The sequence below is a fragment of the Myxocyprinus asiaticus genome, chromosome 7, assembly GCF_019703515.2.
Source record: "Myxocyprinus asiaticus isolate MX2 ecotype Aquarium Trade chromosome 7, UBuf_Myxa_2, whole genome shotgun sequence".
Taxonomy (NCBI): Eukaryota; Metazoa; Chordata; class Actinopteri; order Cypriniformes; family Catostomidae; genus Myxocyprinus; species Myxocyprinus asiaticus.
The window spans coordinates 53,102,501-53,126,529 of NC_059350.1; the positions used below are offsets into that span (position 1 = coordinate 53,102,501).

At 37.5% G+C, this 24,029-nt stretch overlaps 1 protein-coding gene across 2 annotated transcripts in view; it reads right to left on the minus strand.

The window, feature by feature from the left end:
- LOC127443841 (prostaglandin F2 receptor negative regulator-like) overlaps nt 1-23,585 on the minus strand; it is a 50,857-nt gene extending 27,272 nt beyond the window's left edge. For both annotated transcript variants that reach the window (XM_051702792.1, XM_051702791.1), the window contains exons 1-4: nt 23,236-23,585; nt 20,998-21,363; nt 14,575-14,982; nt 6,407-6,772 (exon numbers count right to left, since the gene is read on the minus strand). In XM_051702792.1, coding sequence (XP_051558752.1) covers nt 6,407-6,772; nt 14,575-14,982; nt 20,998-21,363; nt 23,236-23,278 — 1,183 coding nt within the window. In that variant the 5' untranslated portion in view covers nt 23,279-23,585. The remainder of the gene's footprint in view (nt 1-6,406; nt 6,773-14,574; nt 14,983-20,997; nt 21,364-23,235) is intronic.
- Between the last annotated feature and the right edge of the window lie 444 nt (nt 23,586-24,029).

Consider the following 24,029-nt stretch of genomic DNA (forward strand, 5'->3'; position numbering starts at 1 on the left):
ACAAAAACAACAACAACAAAAACAACAAGAACCCCAACTCCAACATAATCATGAAAAAGTACAATCCCTACTCTTACCCAAAATGAAAATAAACACTCGACAAAACAAAGCAAGGTCCTGGTAGAATAAAATAAGAGAATAAAAGAAAACTTTGTTCTCTTTTCTATCAGGGCTCCAGACTGCAACTAAAATGGTTGCAAATGCAACCACAAATAATTGATTGCAACAATAATTTAAAATCTAGTCGCCATTGGCGACAGTCGAGTTGTGTGTGTTCATATGCGGTTTCGTCAGATATCATCTTGTGAGTTACTGAATATATTTTTAGAGCGAGCCCCAGTGTGACTTGCGCTGCTTTTCACCCGTTCTGTTTCTGACGAGCTCGCTGCACCGCACGCAACAACAAACACAGTGCTGACAGACTCTGAAGAGCAGTACTAAATAGATAAAAGGGAATGCCAACTTATCTTCTTATACATACAGTTTATTAAACCTTTGATGAATGGGTTATCAGCTGTCTTCAGATTTCTGTCTTGTTTATGATCTGTGATTTGGCGACTAAAAACAGCCATTTGGCTCCTTAATGTTTCAGTTTAGGAGCCAATGGCTCCTAAGTCATTTTTTTAGTCTGGAGCCCTGTCTATACATTACGTACACAGGACAAATAGGCCATACATGACAACAATAAAGCTGTGAAGTCATATTAGTCATTTCCACAACAATTCACCACTGCCATCCCATTCTTTTATAAGAACCTTGAACATATGGTCACAGTTTAAGGCGACTTGTCAGCAGAGTATTATTTCACAGGAGTGCTTTGGTAAAACAACGGTGCAGACATCCATAAACAAAACGTTCTTCAAGGTTCTCTTACTGACCTCAAAAAGTACGTGTTACTCTACCAGTTATTGCACTTATCAGGAAAAAAAGTGATAACAAAGAGCACCACCCCAACATGACTTCATCGGCCTGAAGTCCTCAAGTTACCTCCAACGAAGACTTTGATCTACCAGTGTAAAAATAGGTCACAAATAACGTACTAGCTGTAATAGCATAACAAACATAAAGACCTGTGGATCGCAGTGTTTTAAACAGCTTTAAATGCTGATTAGGTAGGCAGGTTTTGGAACAGTGCTAAATCCTCAAACTGTAGCACAAACCTGATGAAATTGACAATACAAACGAGAAAACTAAAATATTTCTCAATGTCCTACACAAGCACACATTTTCTTGCACAAACAAATTAGCTGCTCCACCGGTGAGGTGTGTCGGCAAGAGACCCGTTACTTGGAATCGTATATAAGCAACAACAGCCTTTGGCAAGATGAATCAAACCTGGCACCATAAACCACTGAAAATCCCAGGAGATCAGCAGGTACAGAAATACTCAAACCAGCCCGTCTGGGGGGGCCTGGGTGGCTCAGCGAGTTTTGATGCTGACTACCACCCCTGGAGTCACGAGTTATTTGTGGACAGATCTGTTTTTTCTTCTGTACAGACTGTAGTCGCTTTTGCTAGCACGTACACATTACTTGTCATAGTAATGATATAAACTTGTGTATGTTCACCATGCGTGAGAGTTTTTCATGAGGGCAGTATCCAAATATGAACACATTTGTCACAGACAACGGCATAAAAAGTGGTATAGGTGGCATATACAATGTTTGTTGCTGCTAGGGTTCACAACTGTCCCGTTTTAGCTGGGACGTCCCGTATTTTTTTATCTAATGCAGTGAGATTCAGACCATTTTAAGTGTGCCTTAAGAGTCCAAATGCATTTTATGGCCACTTTAAACTGAGAAATAAAAGATGACCAGTACAGGATGTTACAGACAATGCCTCTAAAAGTGAATCTTTTTTATGGCTGAAATTTGTTTGTGTACAGTGTTGGTGTATGGACACAAAGTATGGACATGATGTGCAATGCAACAGCTTTTAATGCAAAAAAGCAGGAAGTCAAAATTATAAAAACAAAAAGTACCATGTTTTTTGGTCATGGTATCATGGAAATGTTGTTGTGTGGTAACACAATGTTTTTTATTTGAACTTTAAGTCATCTTTATTAACAATACATTTTATAGAGAAAAGCAGACTTTTATAGTTCCAAAAGGTTAGTATATCAAGTTTATATCATTTAATAATATAAATGGTAGTGAACTGTAAAATATACAGGCAACAAAATTACATCCTGTAAAGCCAAAAACACGGTCATTGTATTTTTTACGATAAATTTCTGGCAACTACAGCTGCCCGTATTTTAACGTAAATTTAACTTAATTTTTTACGTTACAGTACCTTTATCCTCGTGTGACCCCACATACACATGCGTGGATGTTATAATTTTGCTTCGCTATATGCAATGCATAATTTAAATCATGTGACAAAACAACATGGCGCTCACCGCAGCGGAGTTTGTCTTTGGGAGAAACACCAACAAAACTACATCTGGTAAGAAAGAGAGTCTCTAGTTTCATCTGATATGCCATTTTAAAAATGTTAATGATCTATCATGAAACACCACGCTGATAAACACAATGTACACAGATGTGTACTTTTGCACATTTTTTCCTTAGAAATCTTATATTTATTGTGCATTATCATATGGGTTCATCCAAAAGCTGGAAAATGTTGCTTAGAGGCTTTATATGGACTTAGGATGAAAATAAGGTGCATTTCAAACTGTTCTGAGACCAGTGCAGACAGACAGCACACTGGAGGTTAAGTCATTCACTAAATAGGGAGCAAGGGAGCATCCTATATCTCTCTATGCAGTTAAGTGCATTCACTCCTAAAATCTGATCAAAAGTTCAGTTTCAGGCTGCAGATGATGTTTGGATCACTCAACATGTTTGACAGACATGTGACAATGATAATCAGTACATAGATTCAGAATTTATAATGTATCATTTTATTTTAACATGGTTGACAGTGATTGGATGATGCTGGACATTACTTTAAATCAGAATTAATTATGCTAATTTCTGATGTAATGTCTGCAACGCTTCAAAAACAAAAACTCTAGGAAACAACACACAATCTGATAAAAAAAATCTGACTTTCTATAGCTTGGCATTATTTAAAATTTCAAAACTCAGTCCCACAGTCCACATATGAAGACATACATTTTTAGGAAAACTGTTTGCTCTAGAAAAAATAAAGCTGACTCGTCAATCCACGCATCTTATCACGTGGCTTGTTGAGCACGTTACCACAGAGACATAGTGCGTGGAGGCTTCACACTATTCTCCGCGGCATCCACACACAACTCACCACGCGCCCCACCAAGAGCGAGAACCACATTATAGCGACCACGAGGAGGTGACCCCATGTGACTCTACCCTCCCTAGCAACCGGGCCAATTTGATTGCTTAGGAGACCTGGCTGGAGTCACTCAGCACACCCTGGATTTGAACTCGCAACTCTAGGGGTGTTAGTCAGCGTCAATACTCGCTGAGATACCTAGGCCCTCCAGTTATGATGCTTTTGTCATTTTTGGAGCTTGACAAGGACTCAGCTTTCACTGTACAAAAAACATCCAACTAAACATCTCCTTTTGTGTTGCACAGTCAGAATCATCATTTAGGCTGAACAATCCCTTTAATTAATTTTCTCCTTAGTTCACAATGAAATAAACTGCCTTAGGCTCTCCTGTTAATCACAGTGACACTGGGATCCCAAACGATTTCCACCAGCTTCTAATATGAACAACTGGCTTTTAGCCTGTAAAGTTAGACAGCAGTCTTCCATCAGTATGACCACCCACAGCCTTTGATGCATTAGCTGTAGACAGTGTGAACCTTTAGAACAACTGTCTCATTACTCTTCCACACTCTGAAGAGTGAAACAAGAGACAAATACAGACCATGTCTTATTAACACCCCAGTGCTAAAGTAAGACCAGCCAGACCTTTGATTAAATGGAATAAGGTCATTAGGTTATGCACCGTTTAGCGGTAGGCTTATCTGAAACAGATTATACCACAATAATAGACTGGAGAGATGTCTTTGAGCAATTTTTGAGAAAGAGTGGGAAAGATACTTTCCGGTAGCAAGAACACTAAAAAAAGAGGTCTGATCTACATCGGACCGACAGAAAAACATAATCTTGTGAGAACCGTCTTCTAAAAGATGACCTAAGGCCATATGGAAAGCTATTTCTGTAAACATCATATTGTGATTTGTAATGTCATTTAAATACCAAATAATCAACATCAAATTAATATTCTAAGGATGAGGGTAGAAGCTCTAGGTAAAGCAGAACACATTTCTATTCATCTGTAAAGAACTTGAGATGGCATTTCACAAAATGTCACACTTTGCCACATAATGCAAGACCCTACGGCTGTTTATATTAATATTAATGACACTTCAGCAAAAAGGAAAGACGTTAATTTGGCTGTGTGCATGACAAGAGTTGCGACAAGAGTCCTGAGGTTTGAAGGAGTTTAACTATACTCAAGCGAATCTACACTTAGTAGAAAAAGGAGTTCGCTATGCTACAAGCAACTAATAAAAAGAAACGAACTACATTAAAGCTATTTCAATGTATTTTCTAATGTATTTGTTAAACTTTTAAACAAAGAAATAGTAATAGTAAACTATTTGACCAATATGTTTAAAATGTCGACTCTAGTCATCAGTCTTAGAGAAATAGCTGCTTTATTCTACACATGTAGCTGACCACACATTAACGAGCACCATATGCCATATTTAGAATACATGACCAGCTGAATATTACTCACATTAATTTAAAAAATCCCCAGTAATTGGACACTTTCACTCGCGGAATAAATTAATCATGGCTGACCGCGATTAGAGCATTTTTCCGACAAGATCGGTAACTGAGACCTTGTGTGATGCTGCATCTACACCACTAGGTGTCAGCGCAACAAGCAAGAATATTACGGAGTGCACCTTTATGCAATATCTTTTAGGCAATTTAGACAATATATCTCATTAATAGGGCTGGTAGGGCCCTATGATTTCGCATAAAAAAAGAATTTCCGTCATAAAAACGGAATTAAATATAAAATGCGGAATGCCACGGAATTTTACATATTTGGTATCAAATTAATGTATGAATGCAAAAATACTAAAACTAAAATCGTATATATGCCTAGTGTGATGATTAAGTCACAAAGGCAGTGATTTAATGAAATAAATATACAGTCTGCATGTGCTGCACACTTCAAAATTAATGTGCGCTTTGTGTGAAGCAGATTACAGAAAGACGAACCCTTATTAACCGTGAAGTGCGCAGCACATGCAGACTATATATTTATAAAATGAAAATCGCAGCTTTTTATGGTTTAATAAGCACATTAAACCATATAGTGATCTGCTTATCCAGATGTGAGTAGCTACCGTCAAAAACAAATAGAAACTGAAAGGGCTTCACTACAAAATAAAAGCTTCAGCCAAATGAAAAGCTCAATTTAACTAGATGCGTGAAATTGAAGAAACTGATAAATAAATATATCACTACTATATAGTAAAATTTAATATATAATGTAATAGTAATAATTAATAATAAATATTATAATATCAATAAAAATACATTATATTTAAGCAATATCTCTGTACTGAATAAAAGCTTTTATCAATGATTTCATTAATATTATGATGCTCTGCTGTGCAGCACAGTATTTGACAAAATATAACTCCAATATTGTGTTTTAGTTTGTGCTGATCTGTATAGAAGCACTTCATTTGATAAAAAATAATGCAATGGTATGAAAAGTAATTGTTCTGTTTTCATTTGATAAAAGTTCTACAAATGTATTTGATTAGACAGTTTTTGATGATAAAATTTAATTAAACTTTAAAACATGTAATTTAGAATTAATAAAACGGAAAACACAAAATTTGGAAAAAAATAAATAAAACAGATTTCATAGGGCCCTAGGCTGGGTAAAAATATTGATTTTCCAATAAATCATGATAACATTTGAATGATCCCGATGTCAATTCTTAAAATCCCAAGATCGATCTTTTACTATCAAGTTTACTGCAGTTTTGGCTGTGTTGTTTATTATATCTTTTAAATATATTGCAATTGAACTGCATAGGTCATAGGCACTGCTGTTAATTTTTTTAATTAATATTTTCGTAACATACAAAGGTAGAAGTTTCCCATTATAATTAACAGCATTAGTTGATAGAGAATTGCCTTTATATGCAAGCAAAATGGACATTATAACCGAAATACAGTAAATCCTAATGAAACATAATCGAATACAGCTTGTGAATCGAAACTGGGAAATCTGTATTGATACCCAGCCCTTCTTATTAAATATATAATGTTTTTAAAACAGGTGAACTACTGTTATGTAATCATCTATGATGCAATCAGGATAATTTGTGTTGATATGTTTGAGTTGGATTTTACAAACCGCTGGTCTACTTACTTTGCTTAGTGACGTGAACTCGCACGGGGGCAGATATCTTCTCTGCGGCCTTGTACCATCGCCCACCGTTGTGCTGTATCCACGCGCTCACTTTACACGAATAGAGTCCCATGTCAGACATGTCTGTGCTGTGTATCTTTATCTGGAAATCCCATTTCCCCAAACGTCTCATTTCCACAACATCAGACGTGTTGGCCAGCACACCGTCACGACCCAAGTGCGCCAACACACGGGTGGTATTCAACAACCACGTAACTTCCAGGTCAACTGTGGGCACGTCGTCAGTGGTAATCGAACAGGTGAGGAGTAGAGTATCTCCTGAAGACAACGTGGTGCTGTCCTGGACTTGAACAGTGAGCGAGTTCGCTGACAATTTAAAAAGAAAAGGTAGAAAATACACACATATCAGAAATGGAACTGAAGTCGGTTTTACAATCACATTGGGTCATGTAGCGACCTGTTTTTCCGGAGGTGAGAAGCTACCGTCAAAAAACACACAGAAATGGAAAGGGCTTAAAAATAAAAGCATCCGCCAAAATAAAAGCTCAATTTAAATGGAAAAAAGTATGCCATAAATGTATCACTACAGTATAGTTATGTAATATTCACTTTACTACTACTACTACTAATAATAATCATAAATCAATAGTAATTGTATTATATTTAAGCAATGTCTTACATCAGTGATGCTATGTTATGTAGCACTTTATTTGACAAAAATAACTTCAGTGTTGTATTTTGGATTGTGCAGTGAGGTTCTGTATAAAAGCACTTCATTTGATTAAAAGATTACAATATTATGTTGGAAATTAATTGTTCTATTTTTCATTTGATTACAGTTTCAATTAGGGATGCATTGATTTATCGGCTGCCGATACTTAACAGCCAATTAATTACCAAATTAAAACCATCTGCAAATCGGTTTAAGCATGAAAACGCCTATATGGAAAACCGATGGTTCATTTTTAATTAATTATCATCACACTTTGTAAAAACTAACTGAATTCAAATGCACAATCCAGAAATAATGATAGCCACAGAATGTAGAAGGTTTGGCACTCCAAAGAACATGTAATATCTCATTTGTATTCTTTCTCGTTTTCACATTAATGAAGAAAAACCGTCGTTATGTGACAATTATGAAAGCGGCACTTACCTATACATGAACCATCCAAAACGCTTTGAAAACAGCAAACTTTGACTTCTGAGACATTGGTATGGTATCTATTAAGACTGCACGATTGATTGAGTTAACTCTGAAATCGCAATATGGTCTTGTGCGATTACAAAAGCTTAAAAGTTTAAAAATAGACTGCAATCAGCATTTCAGTCAGCATTGTGTAAGCAAGCGGCGCCCTCTAACGGTCTGGTCGGCATTTTCCATTATCCGTTACACCTCTATAGAAAAGGGTGTTTGTTCCTTTGGTAACTTTTTTTTTAATTGATGTGGTTGACATTTTCATGGAATTGCCCAACATAATAGTTTTGCATAATATGAATTTGTGATGTTCTATTATATACAGTACAAACATATAAAATGTGAGTTATGTTGTTTTGAACTGCAAAAACAGATGTGCAAAAATGTTTAAGAAGTACAAAATTACTTTTTTTTTTTTTTTTACATCAAGCATCATGCCATAGCATATCATTATATATCATAGCATATCATATAGCATATCATAATATTTTGTTATTTTTTTTTTTTTTTTTTTTTTTTATATCTTTCATTGTGGCTCTCTTTAAAGTTTAGGTCTGTTTAACAGATCCAATCCATGTTCAATGAAAATTACTTACTGTTAAAACAGAAGCTTTTGTACCTCTTTGTAAATTTTTAAAACACAATTCCTGAGCAAAACAAAATAGTAAGTGGCATAATATCGGTATCGGCAACGGCCAATAGTTATTTATTAAAACCATATCGGCCAAAAATGTTCAAATCAGTGCATCCCTAGTTTTAATGAATGTATTTATTTAGACACCACTTGGAAAGTAAAAATTGAATTAAACTGCAGAATACGGAATACAGAAAAAAAATAAGACAACAAAACAAAAAACAGGTGTCGTATCGGTATCAGCGAGTACCGAAAAGGAAGTATCGGTACTCGTGCTCGTTCTGAAAAAATGGTATCGGAACATCCCTAGTGACAAAGTAAAAGAGAAGTTCATACTGCAAGTTTGAAGTGTGAATTAAATTTGAGAGATACTTAGTCACAAAAAGCGACACATGACTTATCACTTATGACTTATCGCATGACTTTAGTCCTACATACTGCTTTTATTGCACTTTTTTTGTACTTTTTGAAGATCAACAGGTCACTATTTGCTCTTGGTGAATGGAAAAGAGCAGCATAAACATTCAGTAATTCGTGTTCCACGGCAGAAAGTCAGTTCAATGGGTTTGGAATGACATGAGGGTGAGTAAATGATGACAGAATTATAATTTGTTATAATTTGTTTTTATGGGTATTGTTTTAATTTTTTATTGGGGAACAAAGTGATATTAATTATATCACGTTTAGACTGCATTAGCAAAAAGTCATTTTTTCTTATGAATCACTGTGGTGCTTTGTAATTTCTTTACAACTTCTGGTTACATTCAGAGTTTTCTCAAAGAACACAAAGACACTGAGAGTCTGTGTTTGTGTAACGTCTGCTGGATCTCTAGAGATTGGACACCCGCAGTCTTCTCGTTTTTAATTAAAAACTCTGCAGTAACGTTGACAGTATATATGGTAACCAGGCAGGAATTTCGCCAGCAATGAAAATTCAAACAGCTCGGTTTGTGAGAAAGGTCTGGCGACATTAAACAAGATAAAACTGCACAAAAGAGCAGTTATTGCACTCAAGCGAACAACCATAATCAAAACTCATTCTCTCATTTTCTCATTTTCTCTCCATCTCCAAATGAATCTCTTTGCACACACTTGCACAATCTAATGACACGACTAATGACACAGCCTTTGGGAAACATGATGGCCAAATAAAAAGCCAATTAAAATCATAGCGATATTCACAATGTTGCATAGTTTTATATCCGCAGCACTCAAAAAAGTGAATCCGCAGCTTGTTCAATTTACTTAATTTAAATGATCTGAAGCAACACACTGAACATTTTGCACTACTTAATTTCACAGCATGCAATCCACATGGAAGTTTTCTTAATCCATTTGGGTCATTCCGTGTCACCTCAACCAGACGTCCCCAGATAAAATAAAATGTCTGGGGAAAGAAGTACATAAATGAAGATGAAAGACAAAATATTAAATGCCATGGATGAATATTAGAATACTAGAAATGTACCTTGTATTGAATTTCAATCAACTGTATTGAAAACTAATGCTCAAAATTAGTATGTTCTATGCAATTGTTTTGATAGAGGGAAACAAGATACAGTTCTAGTTTCAACATTATTTGTACTTCAGACATTCCTCTTTAAAAGACAGAAAGTATCAGCTGTATGCAAAGTGACCCACATTTGGTTTCTGACCACTGAAAATGTGTACAATTTAACTATTTACTCATGGAGCCACATTGAGAGCCCCATATCTCTGGGATTGAACCATATAGGGCCTTAAAAATGAAGATACCAAAAAGAAAAGTTTATTCTGATCCAGTATCTAAAAGGACATTAAGATATCTTTAATACTTCTTGAGTTACAGGCATGCCAACTTTGGAAAAAGAACACGAAAAAAGTGCTTTTTTCTATTTTTGACCTGTCACCATTGGCATATAATGCAACAAGGATTGCTAAAGTCAACTGATTTTAGTAACAGATCTACCAATGTCTGTGTAAAAATAAAATAATGATGCTGCCACCTTTCTGAGGTTATTTTTTAGACCTGTGGTTTTGCTCCAAAATCATAGGTGAAAATTTGCCATTTTGATCCCCCTCTACAAAATAGTGGATTACTCCATAAATATTCATCCATGGCATTTAATATTTTATTCACCAGAAAAAAAATTAAGGGACTTCTGGTTGAGTTGACACATGACCCATTTGTGTTGGCCAAACTAGGTGTATATTCGCTGTCTGTTTCTCAGCATACAATAAAACATGAGTATTAATGTTTTAATGTTTACTGGGTATTGCTGTATTTGTACTGGTGGTGTTGTGTCTGTTGCTCCTTTGAGTTATGTGTCATGAAGTATTTTATTAGAGTATCTCCTTCAGTTGTTGAGTGTCACCGTCACTAACCAAGTTTCCATCCACTTTTTGTGCCGTTCTGTCTATCGATAAAGTGGAAATGCGTAAAAAAATGTTTGTGAATTTTGCTGTCAAATGTTTGCTGCTGGTTTCCACTCAAATTACCTTTTACCGATAAAATGGTCTGCGTCATGACATCATTCTTTTTTCTTCTTTTTTTTTATCCCCTTTTCTCCCCAATTTGGAACGCCAATTCCCACTGCTTACTAGGTCCTCATGGTGGCGCGGTTACTCACCTCAATCCGGGTGGCAGAGGATAAGTCTCAGTTGCCTCCGCTTCTGAGACCGTCAATCCGTGCATCTTATCACGTGACTCGTTGTTGTGCATGACACCGCGGAGACTCACAGCATGTGGAGGCTCATGCTACTCTCTGCGATCCATGCACAACTTACCACACGCCCCATTGAGAGCGAGAACCACTAATTGTGACCACGAGGAGGTTACCCCATGTGACTCTACCCTCCCTAGCAACCGGCCAATTTGGTTGCTTAGGAGACCTGGCTTGAGTCACTCAGCACGCCCTGGATTCAAACTCACGACTCCAGGGGTGATAGTCAGCGTCAATACTCGCTGAGCTACCCAGGCCCCCATGACATAATTCTTAAAAAAAACAAAACACACACTGATGGCAAAAGAAATCTGCTCTTGAGGTATTTCCATACAGAATTTTGTGTAAATCGCAAATTGTAGCCAACCTTTTCACATCGCAGATGTCCCCACATTTGTGTAAAATGGAGAGAGCATTGAGGTCATTTTAATTTCACATAACTGCAGTCGTAAGAAACATCAGAAGACGACGTCGAAATGGAGAAGTAGCTCGTCTGTATCTGGGATTATTAGAAGAAATTGATTGGAATATCTGGCAAAATACAACAGAACAGCCTTCATTATTGTGAGTCTGTAATGCTATATTACACTCTTGAATTAAAAATATGGACAGTCCATTTACATTACCTAATTTTATTTGTTCCTCTGGAAAATATGCTGTGAAACGCAGGGCTGCGCTGTCCGAATAACACATAAAAACCTCAACACTTCCTCTTCACACAATTTTGTACCTGTGTACTTGTCTAATTTCTCAAACCAAAAGAAATCACATTAGTTTCTTATTCTTTTACATGGGTAAATAAACACTCGACAGCACGACAAGCTTGAGACAAACATGCATTAGTCCATACGCAACGGCCAGCGTTATCTGCAGTCGTTTTTTCAAAGAGATGTTGAAATTTACATAAAACTCTGTCCACCTCTTGCAACAAAAACAATTTCAAAACTTGCGAATGTGTGAATGAATTTCTGTGTCTTTATAGCCTATAACTTTTGGTATAATATGACCTCATACAGCTCTGTTATTTATGACTTTATTTATCTGTCTCTGTACACTTTATGATTTCTTTTTCCTTATTTAAGTTAATTACTCCCTCCATATCCCTTTTCTCTTATGCCTATTTTTATCTGTTTATTAATTATTTTGGCACTTTTATTTAATCCCCTTGTTGCTGAATTTTATTTCTATTTTTGTTTTTCTATTCTGAAAACTCATGTCTGTTATTGCAATACAATAAAAAAGTACGTTTTTTTTTCTGCTGTCTTTTCGTTTGCCAACAAGCACTTCAGACACTCCGAGAACTTAAACAACCATTAAAAAGGCTGGACAGTGTAGATTCACTGTTTTTAACCAGCATGTCAATCTCAGGGGATTACTATCAAATGTTTTTTTTTTTTACCGGACGTTTTGATAAAAGACGCATTAAATTTTACGGCTTGGGAACGTCCATAAAAAGTCTAGGAAATCACAACATTTGACGTGTCGACACTAAACAGAAAAATATTATGTCGAAACTTGAAATTTTTCAGATAATTTGCGCTTCCATCAGCTTTATTTTAATACGCTAAACCTTTATCTGCAAAAAAAAAAAAAAAAAAATTATTTGATTGAAACTGCTCGATTGTGGTTTGACGGTTAGATGCTAAGGACCCTAAAAAATAATTTGGTTTGTTTATATCTCTTGTGCAAGATGTTGTCACATACACTGGCGGACAAAAGTTTGGAATAATGCACAGATTTTGCCGTTTCAGAAGGAAATCGGTACTTTAATTCACCAAAGTGGCATTCAACTGATCACAAAGTATAGTCAGGATATTACTGATGTAAAAAACAGCACCATCACTATTTGAAAAAGTCATTTTTGATCAAATCTTGACAGCAGCCATCACTCCAACACCTTATCCTTGAGTAATCATGCTAAATTGATCATTTGTTACTAGAAAATCACTTGTCATTATATCAGACACAGTTGAAAGATATTTGTTCGTTAAATGAAGCTTAACATTGTCTTTGTGTTTGTTTTTGAGTTGCCACAGTATGCAATAGACTGGCATGTCTTAAGGTCAATATTAGGTCAAAAATGGCAAAAAAGAAACAGCTTTCTCTAGAAACTCATCAGTCAGTCATTGTTTTGAGGAATGAAGGCTATACAATGCTTGAAATTGCCACAAAACTGAAGATTTCATACAAAGGTGTACACTACAGTCTTCAAAGACAAAGGACAACTGGCTCTAACAAGGACAGAAAGAGATGTGGAAGGCCAGATGTACAACTAAACAAGAGGATAAGTACATCAGAGTCTCTAGTTTGAGAAATAGACACCTCACATGTCCTCAGCTGACAGCTTCAGTGAATTCTACCCGCTCAACACCAGTTTCATGTACAACAGTAAAGAGAAGACTCAGGGGTGCAGGCCTTATGGGAAGAATTGCAAAGAAAAAGCCACTTTTGAAACAGAAAAACAAAAAGAAAATGTTAGAGTGGGCAAAGAAACACAGACATTGGACAACAGATAATTGGAAAAGAGTGTTATGGATCTTAACCCCATTGAGCTTTTGTGGGATCAGCTAGACTGTAAGGTGCGTGAGAAGTGCCCGACAAGACAGTCACATCTATGGCAAGTGCTACAGGAAGCGTGGGGTGAAATGTCACCTGAGTATCTGGACAAACTGACAGCTAGAATAACAAGGATCTGCAAAGCTGTCATTGCTGCACGTGGAGGATTTTTTGATGAGAACTCTTTGAAGTAGTTTAAGCAGTAGTAAAAACATTTTTTTCAAATTGTAATATTAATTTTTCATGTTATTAATGTCCTGACTATACATTGTGATCAGTTGAATGCCACTTTGGTGAATAAAAGTACCAATTTCTTTCCATAAGAGCAAAATCTGTACATTATTCCAAACTTTTGGCCGCCAGTGTATGTGTGAGACTATGAGGTCATGGCTCTGTGCACTAACAGTAACAAACAATCTAAGAATGGTAAAAGTTACATTGCCTCAACATAATTAAAATGATGAGTTTCGACACATTAAATGGTGGATATGACAAACTAAATGTAAGTTCATTCAACAACACTAGATCAAATCCATATTTTTGGTTGAAATAAGTAATTACTCAATTTTATTAAGTTCATTCAACTTTTTTGAGTGTTGTTAGAAAATAATTACACTGACACATCTAATTGTATTGGTTTTACACAATACAACTACGTTCTTTCTACACAGAGTGTTTGTGTTGAGATTAAATAGTAATTTTAAGTTAAGAAAACTAATTTTAAACACATGGAACCACCGTCCATGATTGAATCAGCCAAAGAGTTATTAAAGTTATTTGATTGCAGTCCTGCCCACAACATAACAGAATAAAGCCAAACAAAACAAAAATAGTCCACAACAGAGCAGAATTAATCACTTTTAATGTATGTTAATAAATATAAATAACCTAAGACTTCTTAAGGTCAGTGTTTCCTTTAGACTTGCACAGACTTTCCATTTCTATTCATTCCTTTGTGTTGTGGGATTTTTTATATTGTTTTATGGACTATTTACAGTGGGTTGTGGCTTAATTCCACAGATTTGCATCTTCTGTTTTGACACACTTAAAAACCGAGGTAACTCTGATGTACACTAACCTGTAGGGGTGACGGCAACTTCCCCCATCTCCACCGATTTCTCCTGAATCCTGTCCCAGACGCCCTGCTGCCTCGTCCACAGTCCGGCCGCACACACATACATCCCCTGATCTTCCGGCAGCACTCCGGAGAGCACAAGACTGTGTGATACTCCATTTCCCATTTCTGGACGGATTCCACCATCTGTGTAGCGTTGCATGGAGCTGTCTCCAACCGTCACACCCAAATCAGGACCAAAGGTGATTAATTCCTTCAATAGAAATGGTCCCTTCATGACCGACCAGGTAACAGACAAGTAAATTCCCTCGATGAAGTTATGAGAGACGTTGCAAAGGAGCCTAATGGATCCACCCTCAGGAACAACAGGGTTTGGGGCCTCAGGTGCCACAATTAGACTATTAGGAACAACTGCAATAGAAGACACAAGAAGATACAAATTTTTTCCGAGAAGTAGATCAAAACGTTTCGAAGACCACGAGAAACAGCTTCAGTCCAAACTTTTGAATGATAGTGCAAAAACACATACAGTGGCCCCAAAATGTATTTGGACACTTAAGCCACATTTAAAAATGTTTAACCATTCCGTTTCCATTCACAATGCATGATTCAAAAATTCACTGTTGCCTTCAGCAGTCTGCTGGCAAATGATAAGATCATCTCAGATATCAACATAGCAGATATAACAAATAATTTAGCATGCTGCTTACAAGAGACACTTTTAGAGGAATGCTGGAAATCCAACAAAAGTTGGTCCGACCATAGCATAACTTCATATTAATAAAAAATTGAATATACTGTATGTGCCTTTCCTTAACTACACACTGTCATATAGGCTAAAAATCTGCACTGCTAGCAACCGGGCCAATTTGGTTGCTTAGGAGACCTGGCTGGAGGTCACTCAGCACACCCTGGATTCAAACTCACGACTCTTGGGTTGTTAGTCAGCGTCAATACTCGCTGAGCTACCCAGGCCCCCTACTTTTTCAGTGTTAAAATACTTTCTCTTATCCCAGCTTAATATGCAGAAAACTATAAGTAATCCATTCATAGGTTAATTTTCTCGAAAACTGTAAACACTGTGTCTCTGTGGCACTATAAAAATTCCTGTGTTTATTTTGAATGACCCGCTTACACCCGCCCCAGCAAGGTTACTCAACCAATGGTGTGAGTTGGGGACGGGACTATCTGACTGTTTGAACAACTGCAGACGAGAGTTTCAATCTACATTTAACTTGGCACATCATCCTTATGACTAGAGTTTCTGAAAACTAGTAAGATGCGATGCAACCAAAGTGAGATCATCCCTCTGATGCACAACAATATAATTACTATAATTGTCATATTATTGCATAGAATACTCCTAGCTGTTAAAAAAAAAAAAGTTCATTTAAAACTAAAGTTAATTAAAAAAATTACAAATCTAAAGATTTAGTGAGGATCTCCAGACGCCCATTTCCAAATTAAACTCCTTTCCTGAAAAAGCGTTTTAAAACCCATTGCTTAATCTAAGAAAAGCTGAGAGCAAGACGTAATGGCCAAAGACCTCCATCAAAGGGGCTGTTCACACTGATCGCTTTATCGTACATCCACACAGTTTTCCAACAGTTTTTTTCTGTAACCATGCGGTAGATGGACATCTTTGACCATTTCGCTGCGTTTCATAGTTCATTCAGCGTCTCGTGCAGGAGCGCTGTGGTTTTTTTAGATGCCGTGCCAAGTTAAAAAGAACTACAAAAAGAACTTCAACCTTTAAAAACACGTATCAAGACACCTGCATTGGAATGTGCATTTTTATTATATTCTAAATTACATTTATGTGTGGGCCTTTTGCAGTTAATACAGCTCTGGAAAAAATTAAGAGGCCACTGCAAAATTATCAGTTTCTCTGGATTTACTATTTATAGGTATGTGTTTGAGTAATCATCACCGATCCTCCACTTGGTCGTCTAATGGTCAGACGGAGACCTGGAGAGGCTTCGCACCCACTGTGAAATTTGGTGGAGGATCGGTAATGATCTGGGGGTGCTTCAGCAAGGCTGGAATCGGGCAGATTTGTCTTTGTGAAGGACGCATGAATAAAGCCACGTACAAGGCTATTGTAAGGGGGTTCAGTGGAAAGGAGGAGGCGAGAACCGGCTTAAGAATATAAATAATAATTTAATAAACAACTTAAACAAAACACACAACTATAAACACACAGTACAGCTGCCTGTCATTCTCTCTCTCTCGAACTGTCGTCCCCGGCTGCCTTTATCTCTCGCGTGCCCCATCAGGCTGATTGGGGACCGGGCGTGCGTCATTCCAGCCCGGCCCCGCCCTCCTCGGCTCTACACTCCTCCCGGGGTTGCCTCAGGCCGGGGAGCCCCCGGCATGACGTACATCCCCCCCCTTCCTCTCCGGGGGGGGGCGTGCCTTGCGCCCCGACTGCCGGCGGGTCATCCCTGCCTTCCTCGACCTGGGAGGAGACAGGAGGGGAAAAACAACAAAACAAAATGGCGAGGGAAAGGCCAACACGGAGCGACAGAGAGAGAGAGAGGAGAGAGAGAAAAATAAACTCACTGGTTCTCTGATGCGCCGTCGTGTGGTCATCGATCACTACTCCACCCTCTCAGGCGGACGGCAGCCGCTCCTCCCTGGGCGGACCGGAGTCAGACCTCCGACCCCCAGCGGACAGAACGCCCCTCCGCGTTCCCGGCGTCCCGTGGGGACACTCCTCCGCCCCTGGCAGCGGCCCTACCACTCCAGGCGGTCAGAGAGTCGCTTCCCTCCTCCCCCCGCGGACGGCGGTCTTCTCTCGACCCCTCCGCGTTCCCGGGGGATGGCAGGGCACTCCTCTGCCCCTGGCAGCGGCTCCCTCGCTCCAGGTGGTCGGGGAGTCCCGTATCCACTCGCCTTGCGGACGGCGGCCGTTCCCCGCGTCCGGGTGGTCGGGCTACTCTGTCCCCCGTCGGATGGCAACGGCGCTCCCCTGGGTGGATGGCAGTGTCGAGGACTCTGCGACGGGAATCCCTCCTCCTTCCCGGGTTTCGGCACCAGTGTAAGGGGGTTCCGTGGAAAGGAGGAGGCGAGAACCGGCTTGACAATTTAAATAATAATTTAATAAACAACTCAAACAAAAACACACAACTATAAACACACAGTACAGCTGCCTGTCATTCTTTCTCGAACTGTCGTCCCCGGCCGCCTTTATCCCTCGCGCGCCCCATCAGGCTGATTGGGGACCGGGCGTGCGTCATTCCAGCCCGGCCCCGCCCTCCTCGGCTCTACAGTTATCCTGGAAGAAAACGCGCTTCCTTCTGCTCTGACAATGTTCCCCAACTCTGATGATTGGTTTTTCCAGCAGGACAATGCTCCATGCCACACAGCCAGGTCAATCAAAATGTGGATGGAGGTACACCAGATCAAGACCCTGTCATGGCCTGCCCAATCTGCAGACCTGAACCCCATTGAAAACCTCTGGAATGTGATCAAGAGGAAGATGGATGGTCACAAGCCATCAAACAAAGCAGAGATGCTTGAATTTTTTGCTCCGGGAGAGGCATAAAGTCACCCAACAGCAATGTGAAAGACTGGCAGAGAGCATGCCAAGACGCATGAAAGCTGTGATTGAAAATCAGGGATATTCCACCAAATAGTGATTTCTGAACTCTTCCTAAGTTAAAACATTTGTATCGTGTTGTTTAAAAATGAATATGAACTTGTATTCTTTGCATTATTCGAGGTCTGAAAACACGGCATCTTTTTTGTTATTTTGACCAGTTGTCATTTTCTGCAAATAAATGCTCTAAATGACAATAGTTTTATTTGGATTTTGGGAAAATGTTGTCAGTACTTTATAGAGTAAAACAAAAATGTTCATTTTACTCAAACACATACCTATAAATAGTAAATCCAAAGAAACTGATCATTTTGAAGTGGTCTGTATTGATATGCGATTAATTAAATAAGTAAATCATGTGATTAATTCGATTAAAGTTTTAAATCGATTGACAACCCTAATACTGACAGAAAAACCTACATTTTCTGATTTTCTAAAAGGCGTGGCAAGGCGGATGCTTAGAAGCCCAAGTCAAAAGAGTCCGCCCTTAAGTCTCTACGAGTTTCTGGTCCTTCCTATAGAGATTCTTTTGCACAAATCTGCACAGAAAAGTTAATAAGGCTCATCATAAAGAAAAGTTATATCACACCTGTCAACAAACCACATGATTTGATGTATCATTCATGTCTGTACTTCTGGGAAAGGAATCTTCTGGGCTCTGTTAACACCTATGCCACTCTATTTATTACAAGAAATCATTGCGAGTCAACCCTAAAAATTATGGTTGCCGTAACGCACTTACAATAGTCAAGTCATTTTTATTTGTATAGCGCTTTTCACAACACACATCATTTCAAAACAGCTTTACAGAAAATCATGCATTAACAGAAAATGAAACTGTAATATCTATAAAGACTTAAAGTCATCATTGTGTGGTTTGATGAAAAACGTGATTGTAGATTATGCCTTAATGATTTATGATTCATGCCTTGCATAAAGTATGTTTAGCCCTTTAGTCTAACGTGGTCATACTCAAATTTTTCAAATATTTGATGTAACTAACTTGAAAACCCAATGATTAGTTTGTCCTCAGAAGTGCTACCGGCAACTAGTACACATGACTACCCAAAAGGTTCGTGGCAACCAGCCAATCAGATTCCACAGATCTCAGGGGATGGCATGGGACTCGTAACAAATTGAACGATTCGGGTTCCTATTCCAATTCCTCTTAACGATTCCAGTTCTTAAATGGTTCCATTAACGATTGTTTTTGTACTTTTGAGGAATTAATACTTGGAAAAATAAAAGCAATTAATATCGGATTTACTGCCCTTAGCAGCCTGTTAGAACATATGTGCACAATAATACATATTCTAACAGAACAGATTCTTGCAAAAGTTGTTTACACAGACTAATTATTTTTTATTTATAAAATACCACTAACAGTATTATAACAAAACACATACTGTGTACAAAACACAAACCTTAAGTACACTTAACACAGTATCAATTCTTGGATAATTTAGAGTAAAATTTATCCTTTGCGTATCAATATGTAATTCTCTAAAAAGAATCAGCTCATAAGAGTCATTCATTAAAGAATCAGATTACACTGATCCAGCTATGTGTTTCATGCTGTAGATTCAAAAGAATCGGCTCATAAGAGTCATTCGTTAAAGAATCAGATTACACTGATCGAGCTGTTTGTTTCATGCTGTAGATTCAAAAGAATCGGCTCATAAGAGTCATTCGTTAAAGAATCAGATTACACTGATCGAGCTGTTTGTTTCATGCTGTAGATTCAAAAGAATCGGCTCATAAGAGTCATTCGTTAAAGAATCAGATTGCACTGATCGAGCTGTGTGTTTCGTGCTGTAGATTCAAAAGAATCGGCACATAAGAGTCATTCATTAAAAAATTAGATTACACTGATTGAGCTGTGTGTTTCATGCTGTAGATTCAAAAGAATCAGCTCATAAGAGTCATTCGTTAAAGAATCAGATTACACTGATCGAGCTGTGTGTTTCATGCTGTAGATTCAAAAGAATCAGCTCATAAGAGTCATTCGTTAAAGAATCAGATTACACTGATCGAGCTGTTTGATTCGTGCAGTACATTCAAAAGAATCGCCTCATAAGATTCATTTGTTCATGAATCAGATTGCACTGGTCGTGCTGTGTGTTTTGCGCTGCAGATTCAAAAGAATCGCCTCTTAAGAATCATTTGTTCAAGAATCAGACTATATTGATCCAGCTGTGTTTCATGCTGTAGATTCAAAAGAATCAGCTCATAAGTGTCATTTGTTCGGGAATCCCAACAGGGAAAAAACGTAAGTCTAATCGCTAAGTTGAAACAATCCTCACACCAAAGGCTGCATGATTTGACGTACATCAATAATGTCCGTAGCACAAATGTTGCTAGTTACACACTGAAGTGTAGACCTTATTCACACTAGCACCATCTTTGACGGGAATGACAACGAGGCTGTGAGGGACAGACAACAGACTTTTCAATGGGCTGTGCTGCAGTTTCAAGTGTTTTTGGATCGTTCTGTGGACAAAACATTGCAAAAACATCTTTTCAAGAACATTCAGTATACAAAGAACTCCAGACAACTTGAGTTGTGGAAAATCAGATGTGATCGAGGAGCTTTATACAGCTTTATACCGTTCGTGCCATTGAAGAGATCTAAGTCTATCCCTCACAGCCTCGTTGTCATTCCCATTAAAGATCAAAGATGGCGCTAGCGTGAATAAGGTCTATAATAGTGATCCTTGTCTCAGCATTCACCCCGTATTATAAACATTATATAAATATTTTAGAGCAAAAGCAGAACCAAAAACAAACACATGGATTCAAAAACACCCTTGCACACAAATACCCACCTTGCAGTTGGACAGTCGCATCATAGTTTCCATTAATAACAGAGTCTGTGCTTGGAGTACTGCAGCTGTAGGTGGCGCTATCAGTAACCCGAGCCTCTTTGATTCTCAGTTCCACTACATTGTCCCCCAGTCGCATCACACTAATGTCCCCACTGCGTATGCGGTCCTCAAGAGAGCGGTCTGAGAACATGGGGTCAAATGTCGAAATCACATTAGCAGTTTCAGTCCCTCGTGTTACTGTCCATTCAAAGTCCTGCTCTTTAGGGCCCTCGTAGTCTGATACATCACAGCGAAGAGACAGCGGCTGGCCCTCGACACGGAGCAAGGGGCCCTTAGGCACCGTCACCACCCTACAGTGGCATAAACCTTTGTAAACAAACACAAATGGTTACATGTCTCTACAGACTGTCCTTTACATCAATACATTTAAAGGTGATTTAACTTGAAGAAAGTCAAACAGGTTTGGAACAACATGAAGGTGAGTAAATGAGTAAATGATTCTTTGACTTGTTTTGAACCCAGTACATTCCTTTAACAGTACAGCTGCAGGCACCTGCTGAGCAATTTGTTATTCACCATTCACTTATTTATTTATTTACTATTGCAATTTGCCCATATTAAATCAGAGTACAGCATGAGAAAATAATACATTCCTGATTCATTCTACGCCTTGAAAATAACAGGAGTGTTAAATAACAGAGACTGGTCTATAAAAGAAAGATGACTACGGCATAGCAAAAAAAAAGAAATGTGATATATTCCCCTTTTGGCATATCAATAGTGTTTGTTTATAGTGCACAGGTTTATTCCCTTCAGCAGGTAAACATTGATATGCAAATGCATAAATGCACAAAAACCAATGCAGGGTTCAAAACAGGATTTAAAATGCTATCAGTGTGATTCACATTGTGCCATTGATTAACAGTGATGGACATCTGTGTGTATTATCTTACTGTACTAATAGGCATTACACATATTTACATATGCACATCTACAAACCCTGAGATATCAAATAATGATTCAATTGTGTAGTTAGATCTCACTTAATGTGCAAATCTATACTTTTGATACATGCTGATTTAGGGAGGCTTCTACATTTTAACACTGCAAATTCAAAACTTTTAAGAGGTCAAATATTTGGTTAGACCTCATTTAATATGCAAATCTATTATACTACAGTATAGTATACTAGACTATATATGCAAATCTTCCATTTAGGTACATTATGACAAATTTTGACCATGCAAATAAAAAATAAAAAAAACTTGTAAGAAATCAAGTTAGAACTATTCTAAAATTATTTATTTTTTTAAAAAAAGGTTTTGTTAGATCTCATTTAATATGCAAATGTACAGTATACTACACCAAAGTATACAAATCATAAACATCCATTTAGGAAGGCTACTGTACATTTTGACAGTGCAGATCAATTTTTTTTTTTAAGAAATCAAGGGAGAACTATTTTAAAATGATAAAAAAGGTTTGGTAAGATCTAATTTAATATGCAAATTTACAGTATACTATACTATACTTTAGTATACAAATTATATACATCCATTTAGGTAGGCTACTATACATTTTGACAGTACAAATAAAAAAACATATGTAAGAAATCAATGGAGAACTATTTTACAATGATAAAAAAAAGGATTGGTAAGATCTCATTTAATATGCAAATTTACAGTATACTATACTAAAGTATACAAATGATATAAAACCATTTAGGAAGGCTACTGTACATTTTGACAGTACAAATAAAAAATTTTAAGAAATCAAGGTAGAACTATTTTATAATGATAAAAAAATGTTTGGTAAGATCTCATTTAATATGCAAATGTACAGTATACTATACTATACTTAAGTATACAAATGATATACATGTATTTAGGAAGGCTACTATACATTTTGACAGTGCAGATCAAACACATTTAAGAAATCAAGGTAGAACTATTTTATAATGATAAAAAAAAAAAAAGCCTTCCTATATATATTGGTTTAAAACATGTGGGACGCATCAGATGTTATCTTCATGAGTCTACCTGACCCTTAAAAATTACTTTAGTTGATGTAACCTAATGTAGTCAGGTTGATTCAGTCATTTAATTAAACAACATATTTGACATTAAAAAATTATGTTACCATACTTTTAGGTTACCTGTCAGATTCTCTCTGAGTTCTTGCTACATTGACATTTTTGTTACATTTCTAGTTAAATTGTTCCCAACCCTTCAAACTCACCGACAGCGGCCCACAGCAGGATCAGGGTTCGAGTCTTTCCCATGTCGTGCAGGCGCGCGCAGTCCGTCTATATTGCTTTGGATTATTCCTGATATGAGCTGAACACAGACTGCACGAGAGACAGACAGGTTCAGGAATGCACCTGCGATCCGGAGACCCTCGGTGTGATGACGTCAGCTCTCAGTGTGAACGAGAACGGACGCGTTTCCGACGCGCGCTCCCGTAATCCTCGTTCGTGGAGGAAGTGAAGCGGAATTCCCACGAGTGACTGTTTGAAGGAGTGGCAACGAGGGACACCAACGTAATGACAATCAAACGCAAACTAATGACTAATTATTTAAAGCTGCATTCGTTTCACTGTTTTTAGGAATGACCTCATGTTAATTAATAGACAAGGTGGAATATTTGGGTAGATGTTATATACGCCCAGTGACGTAACAATAACATGTTACGTCATTTTTTATTTATTTATTTAATTCGACAAATCATTTGGGTAATTTTAATGTATTTTTTAAGGTATTGATTAGTTTAAAATTCAATTTTTCATTTTATTTAATCAAATTAATTCAATTCAATTCAATGGAATTTTGTTATGAAATTGAAATGCGTAAATGTTAAAAATAGGCTAAAATATTAATTTTATGTTCACGGAAATGTTACATTTCATTTACATTTTTAAATTAATTTCATTTTAAATCACGGAAAATTAAATATGGCGTCTACTTTTACTATGGCTAGACTCATTCGCTGGGGGATGAGTCATTTTTTATATGTATAAATCCTTGTCTGAGGAG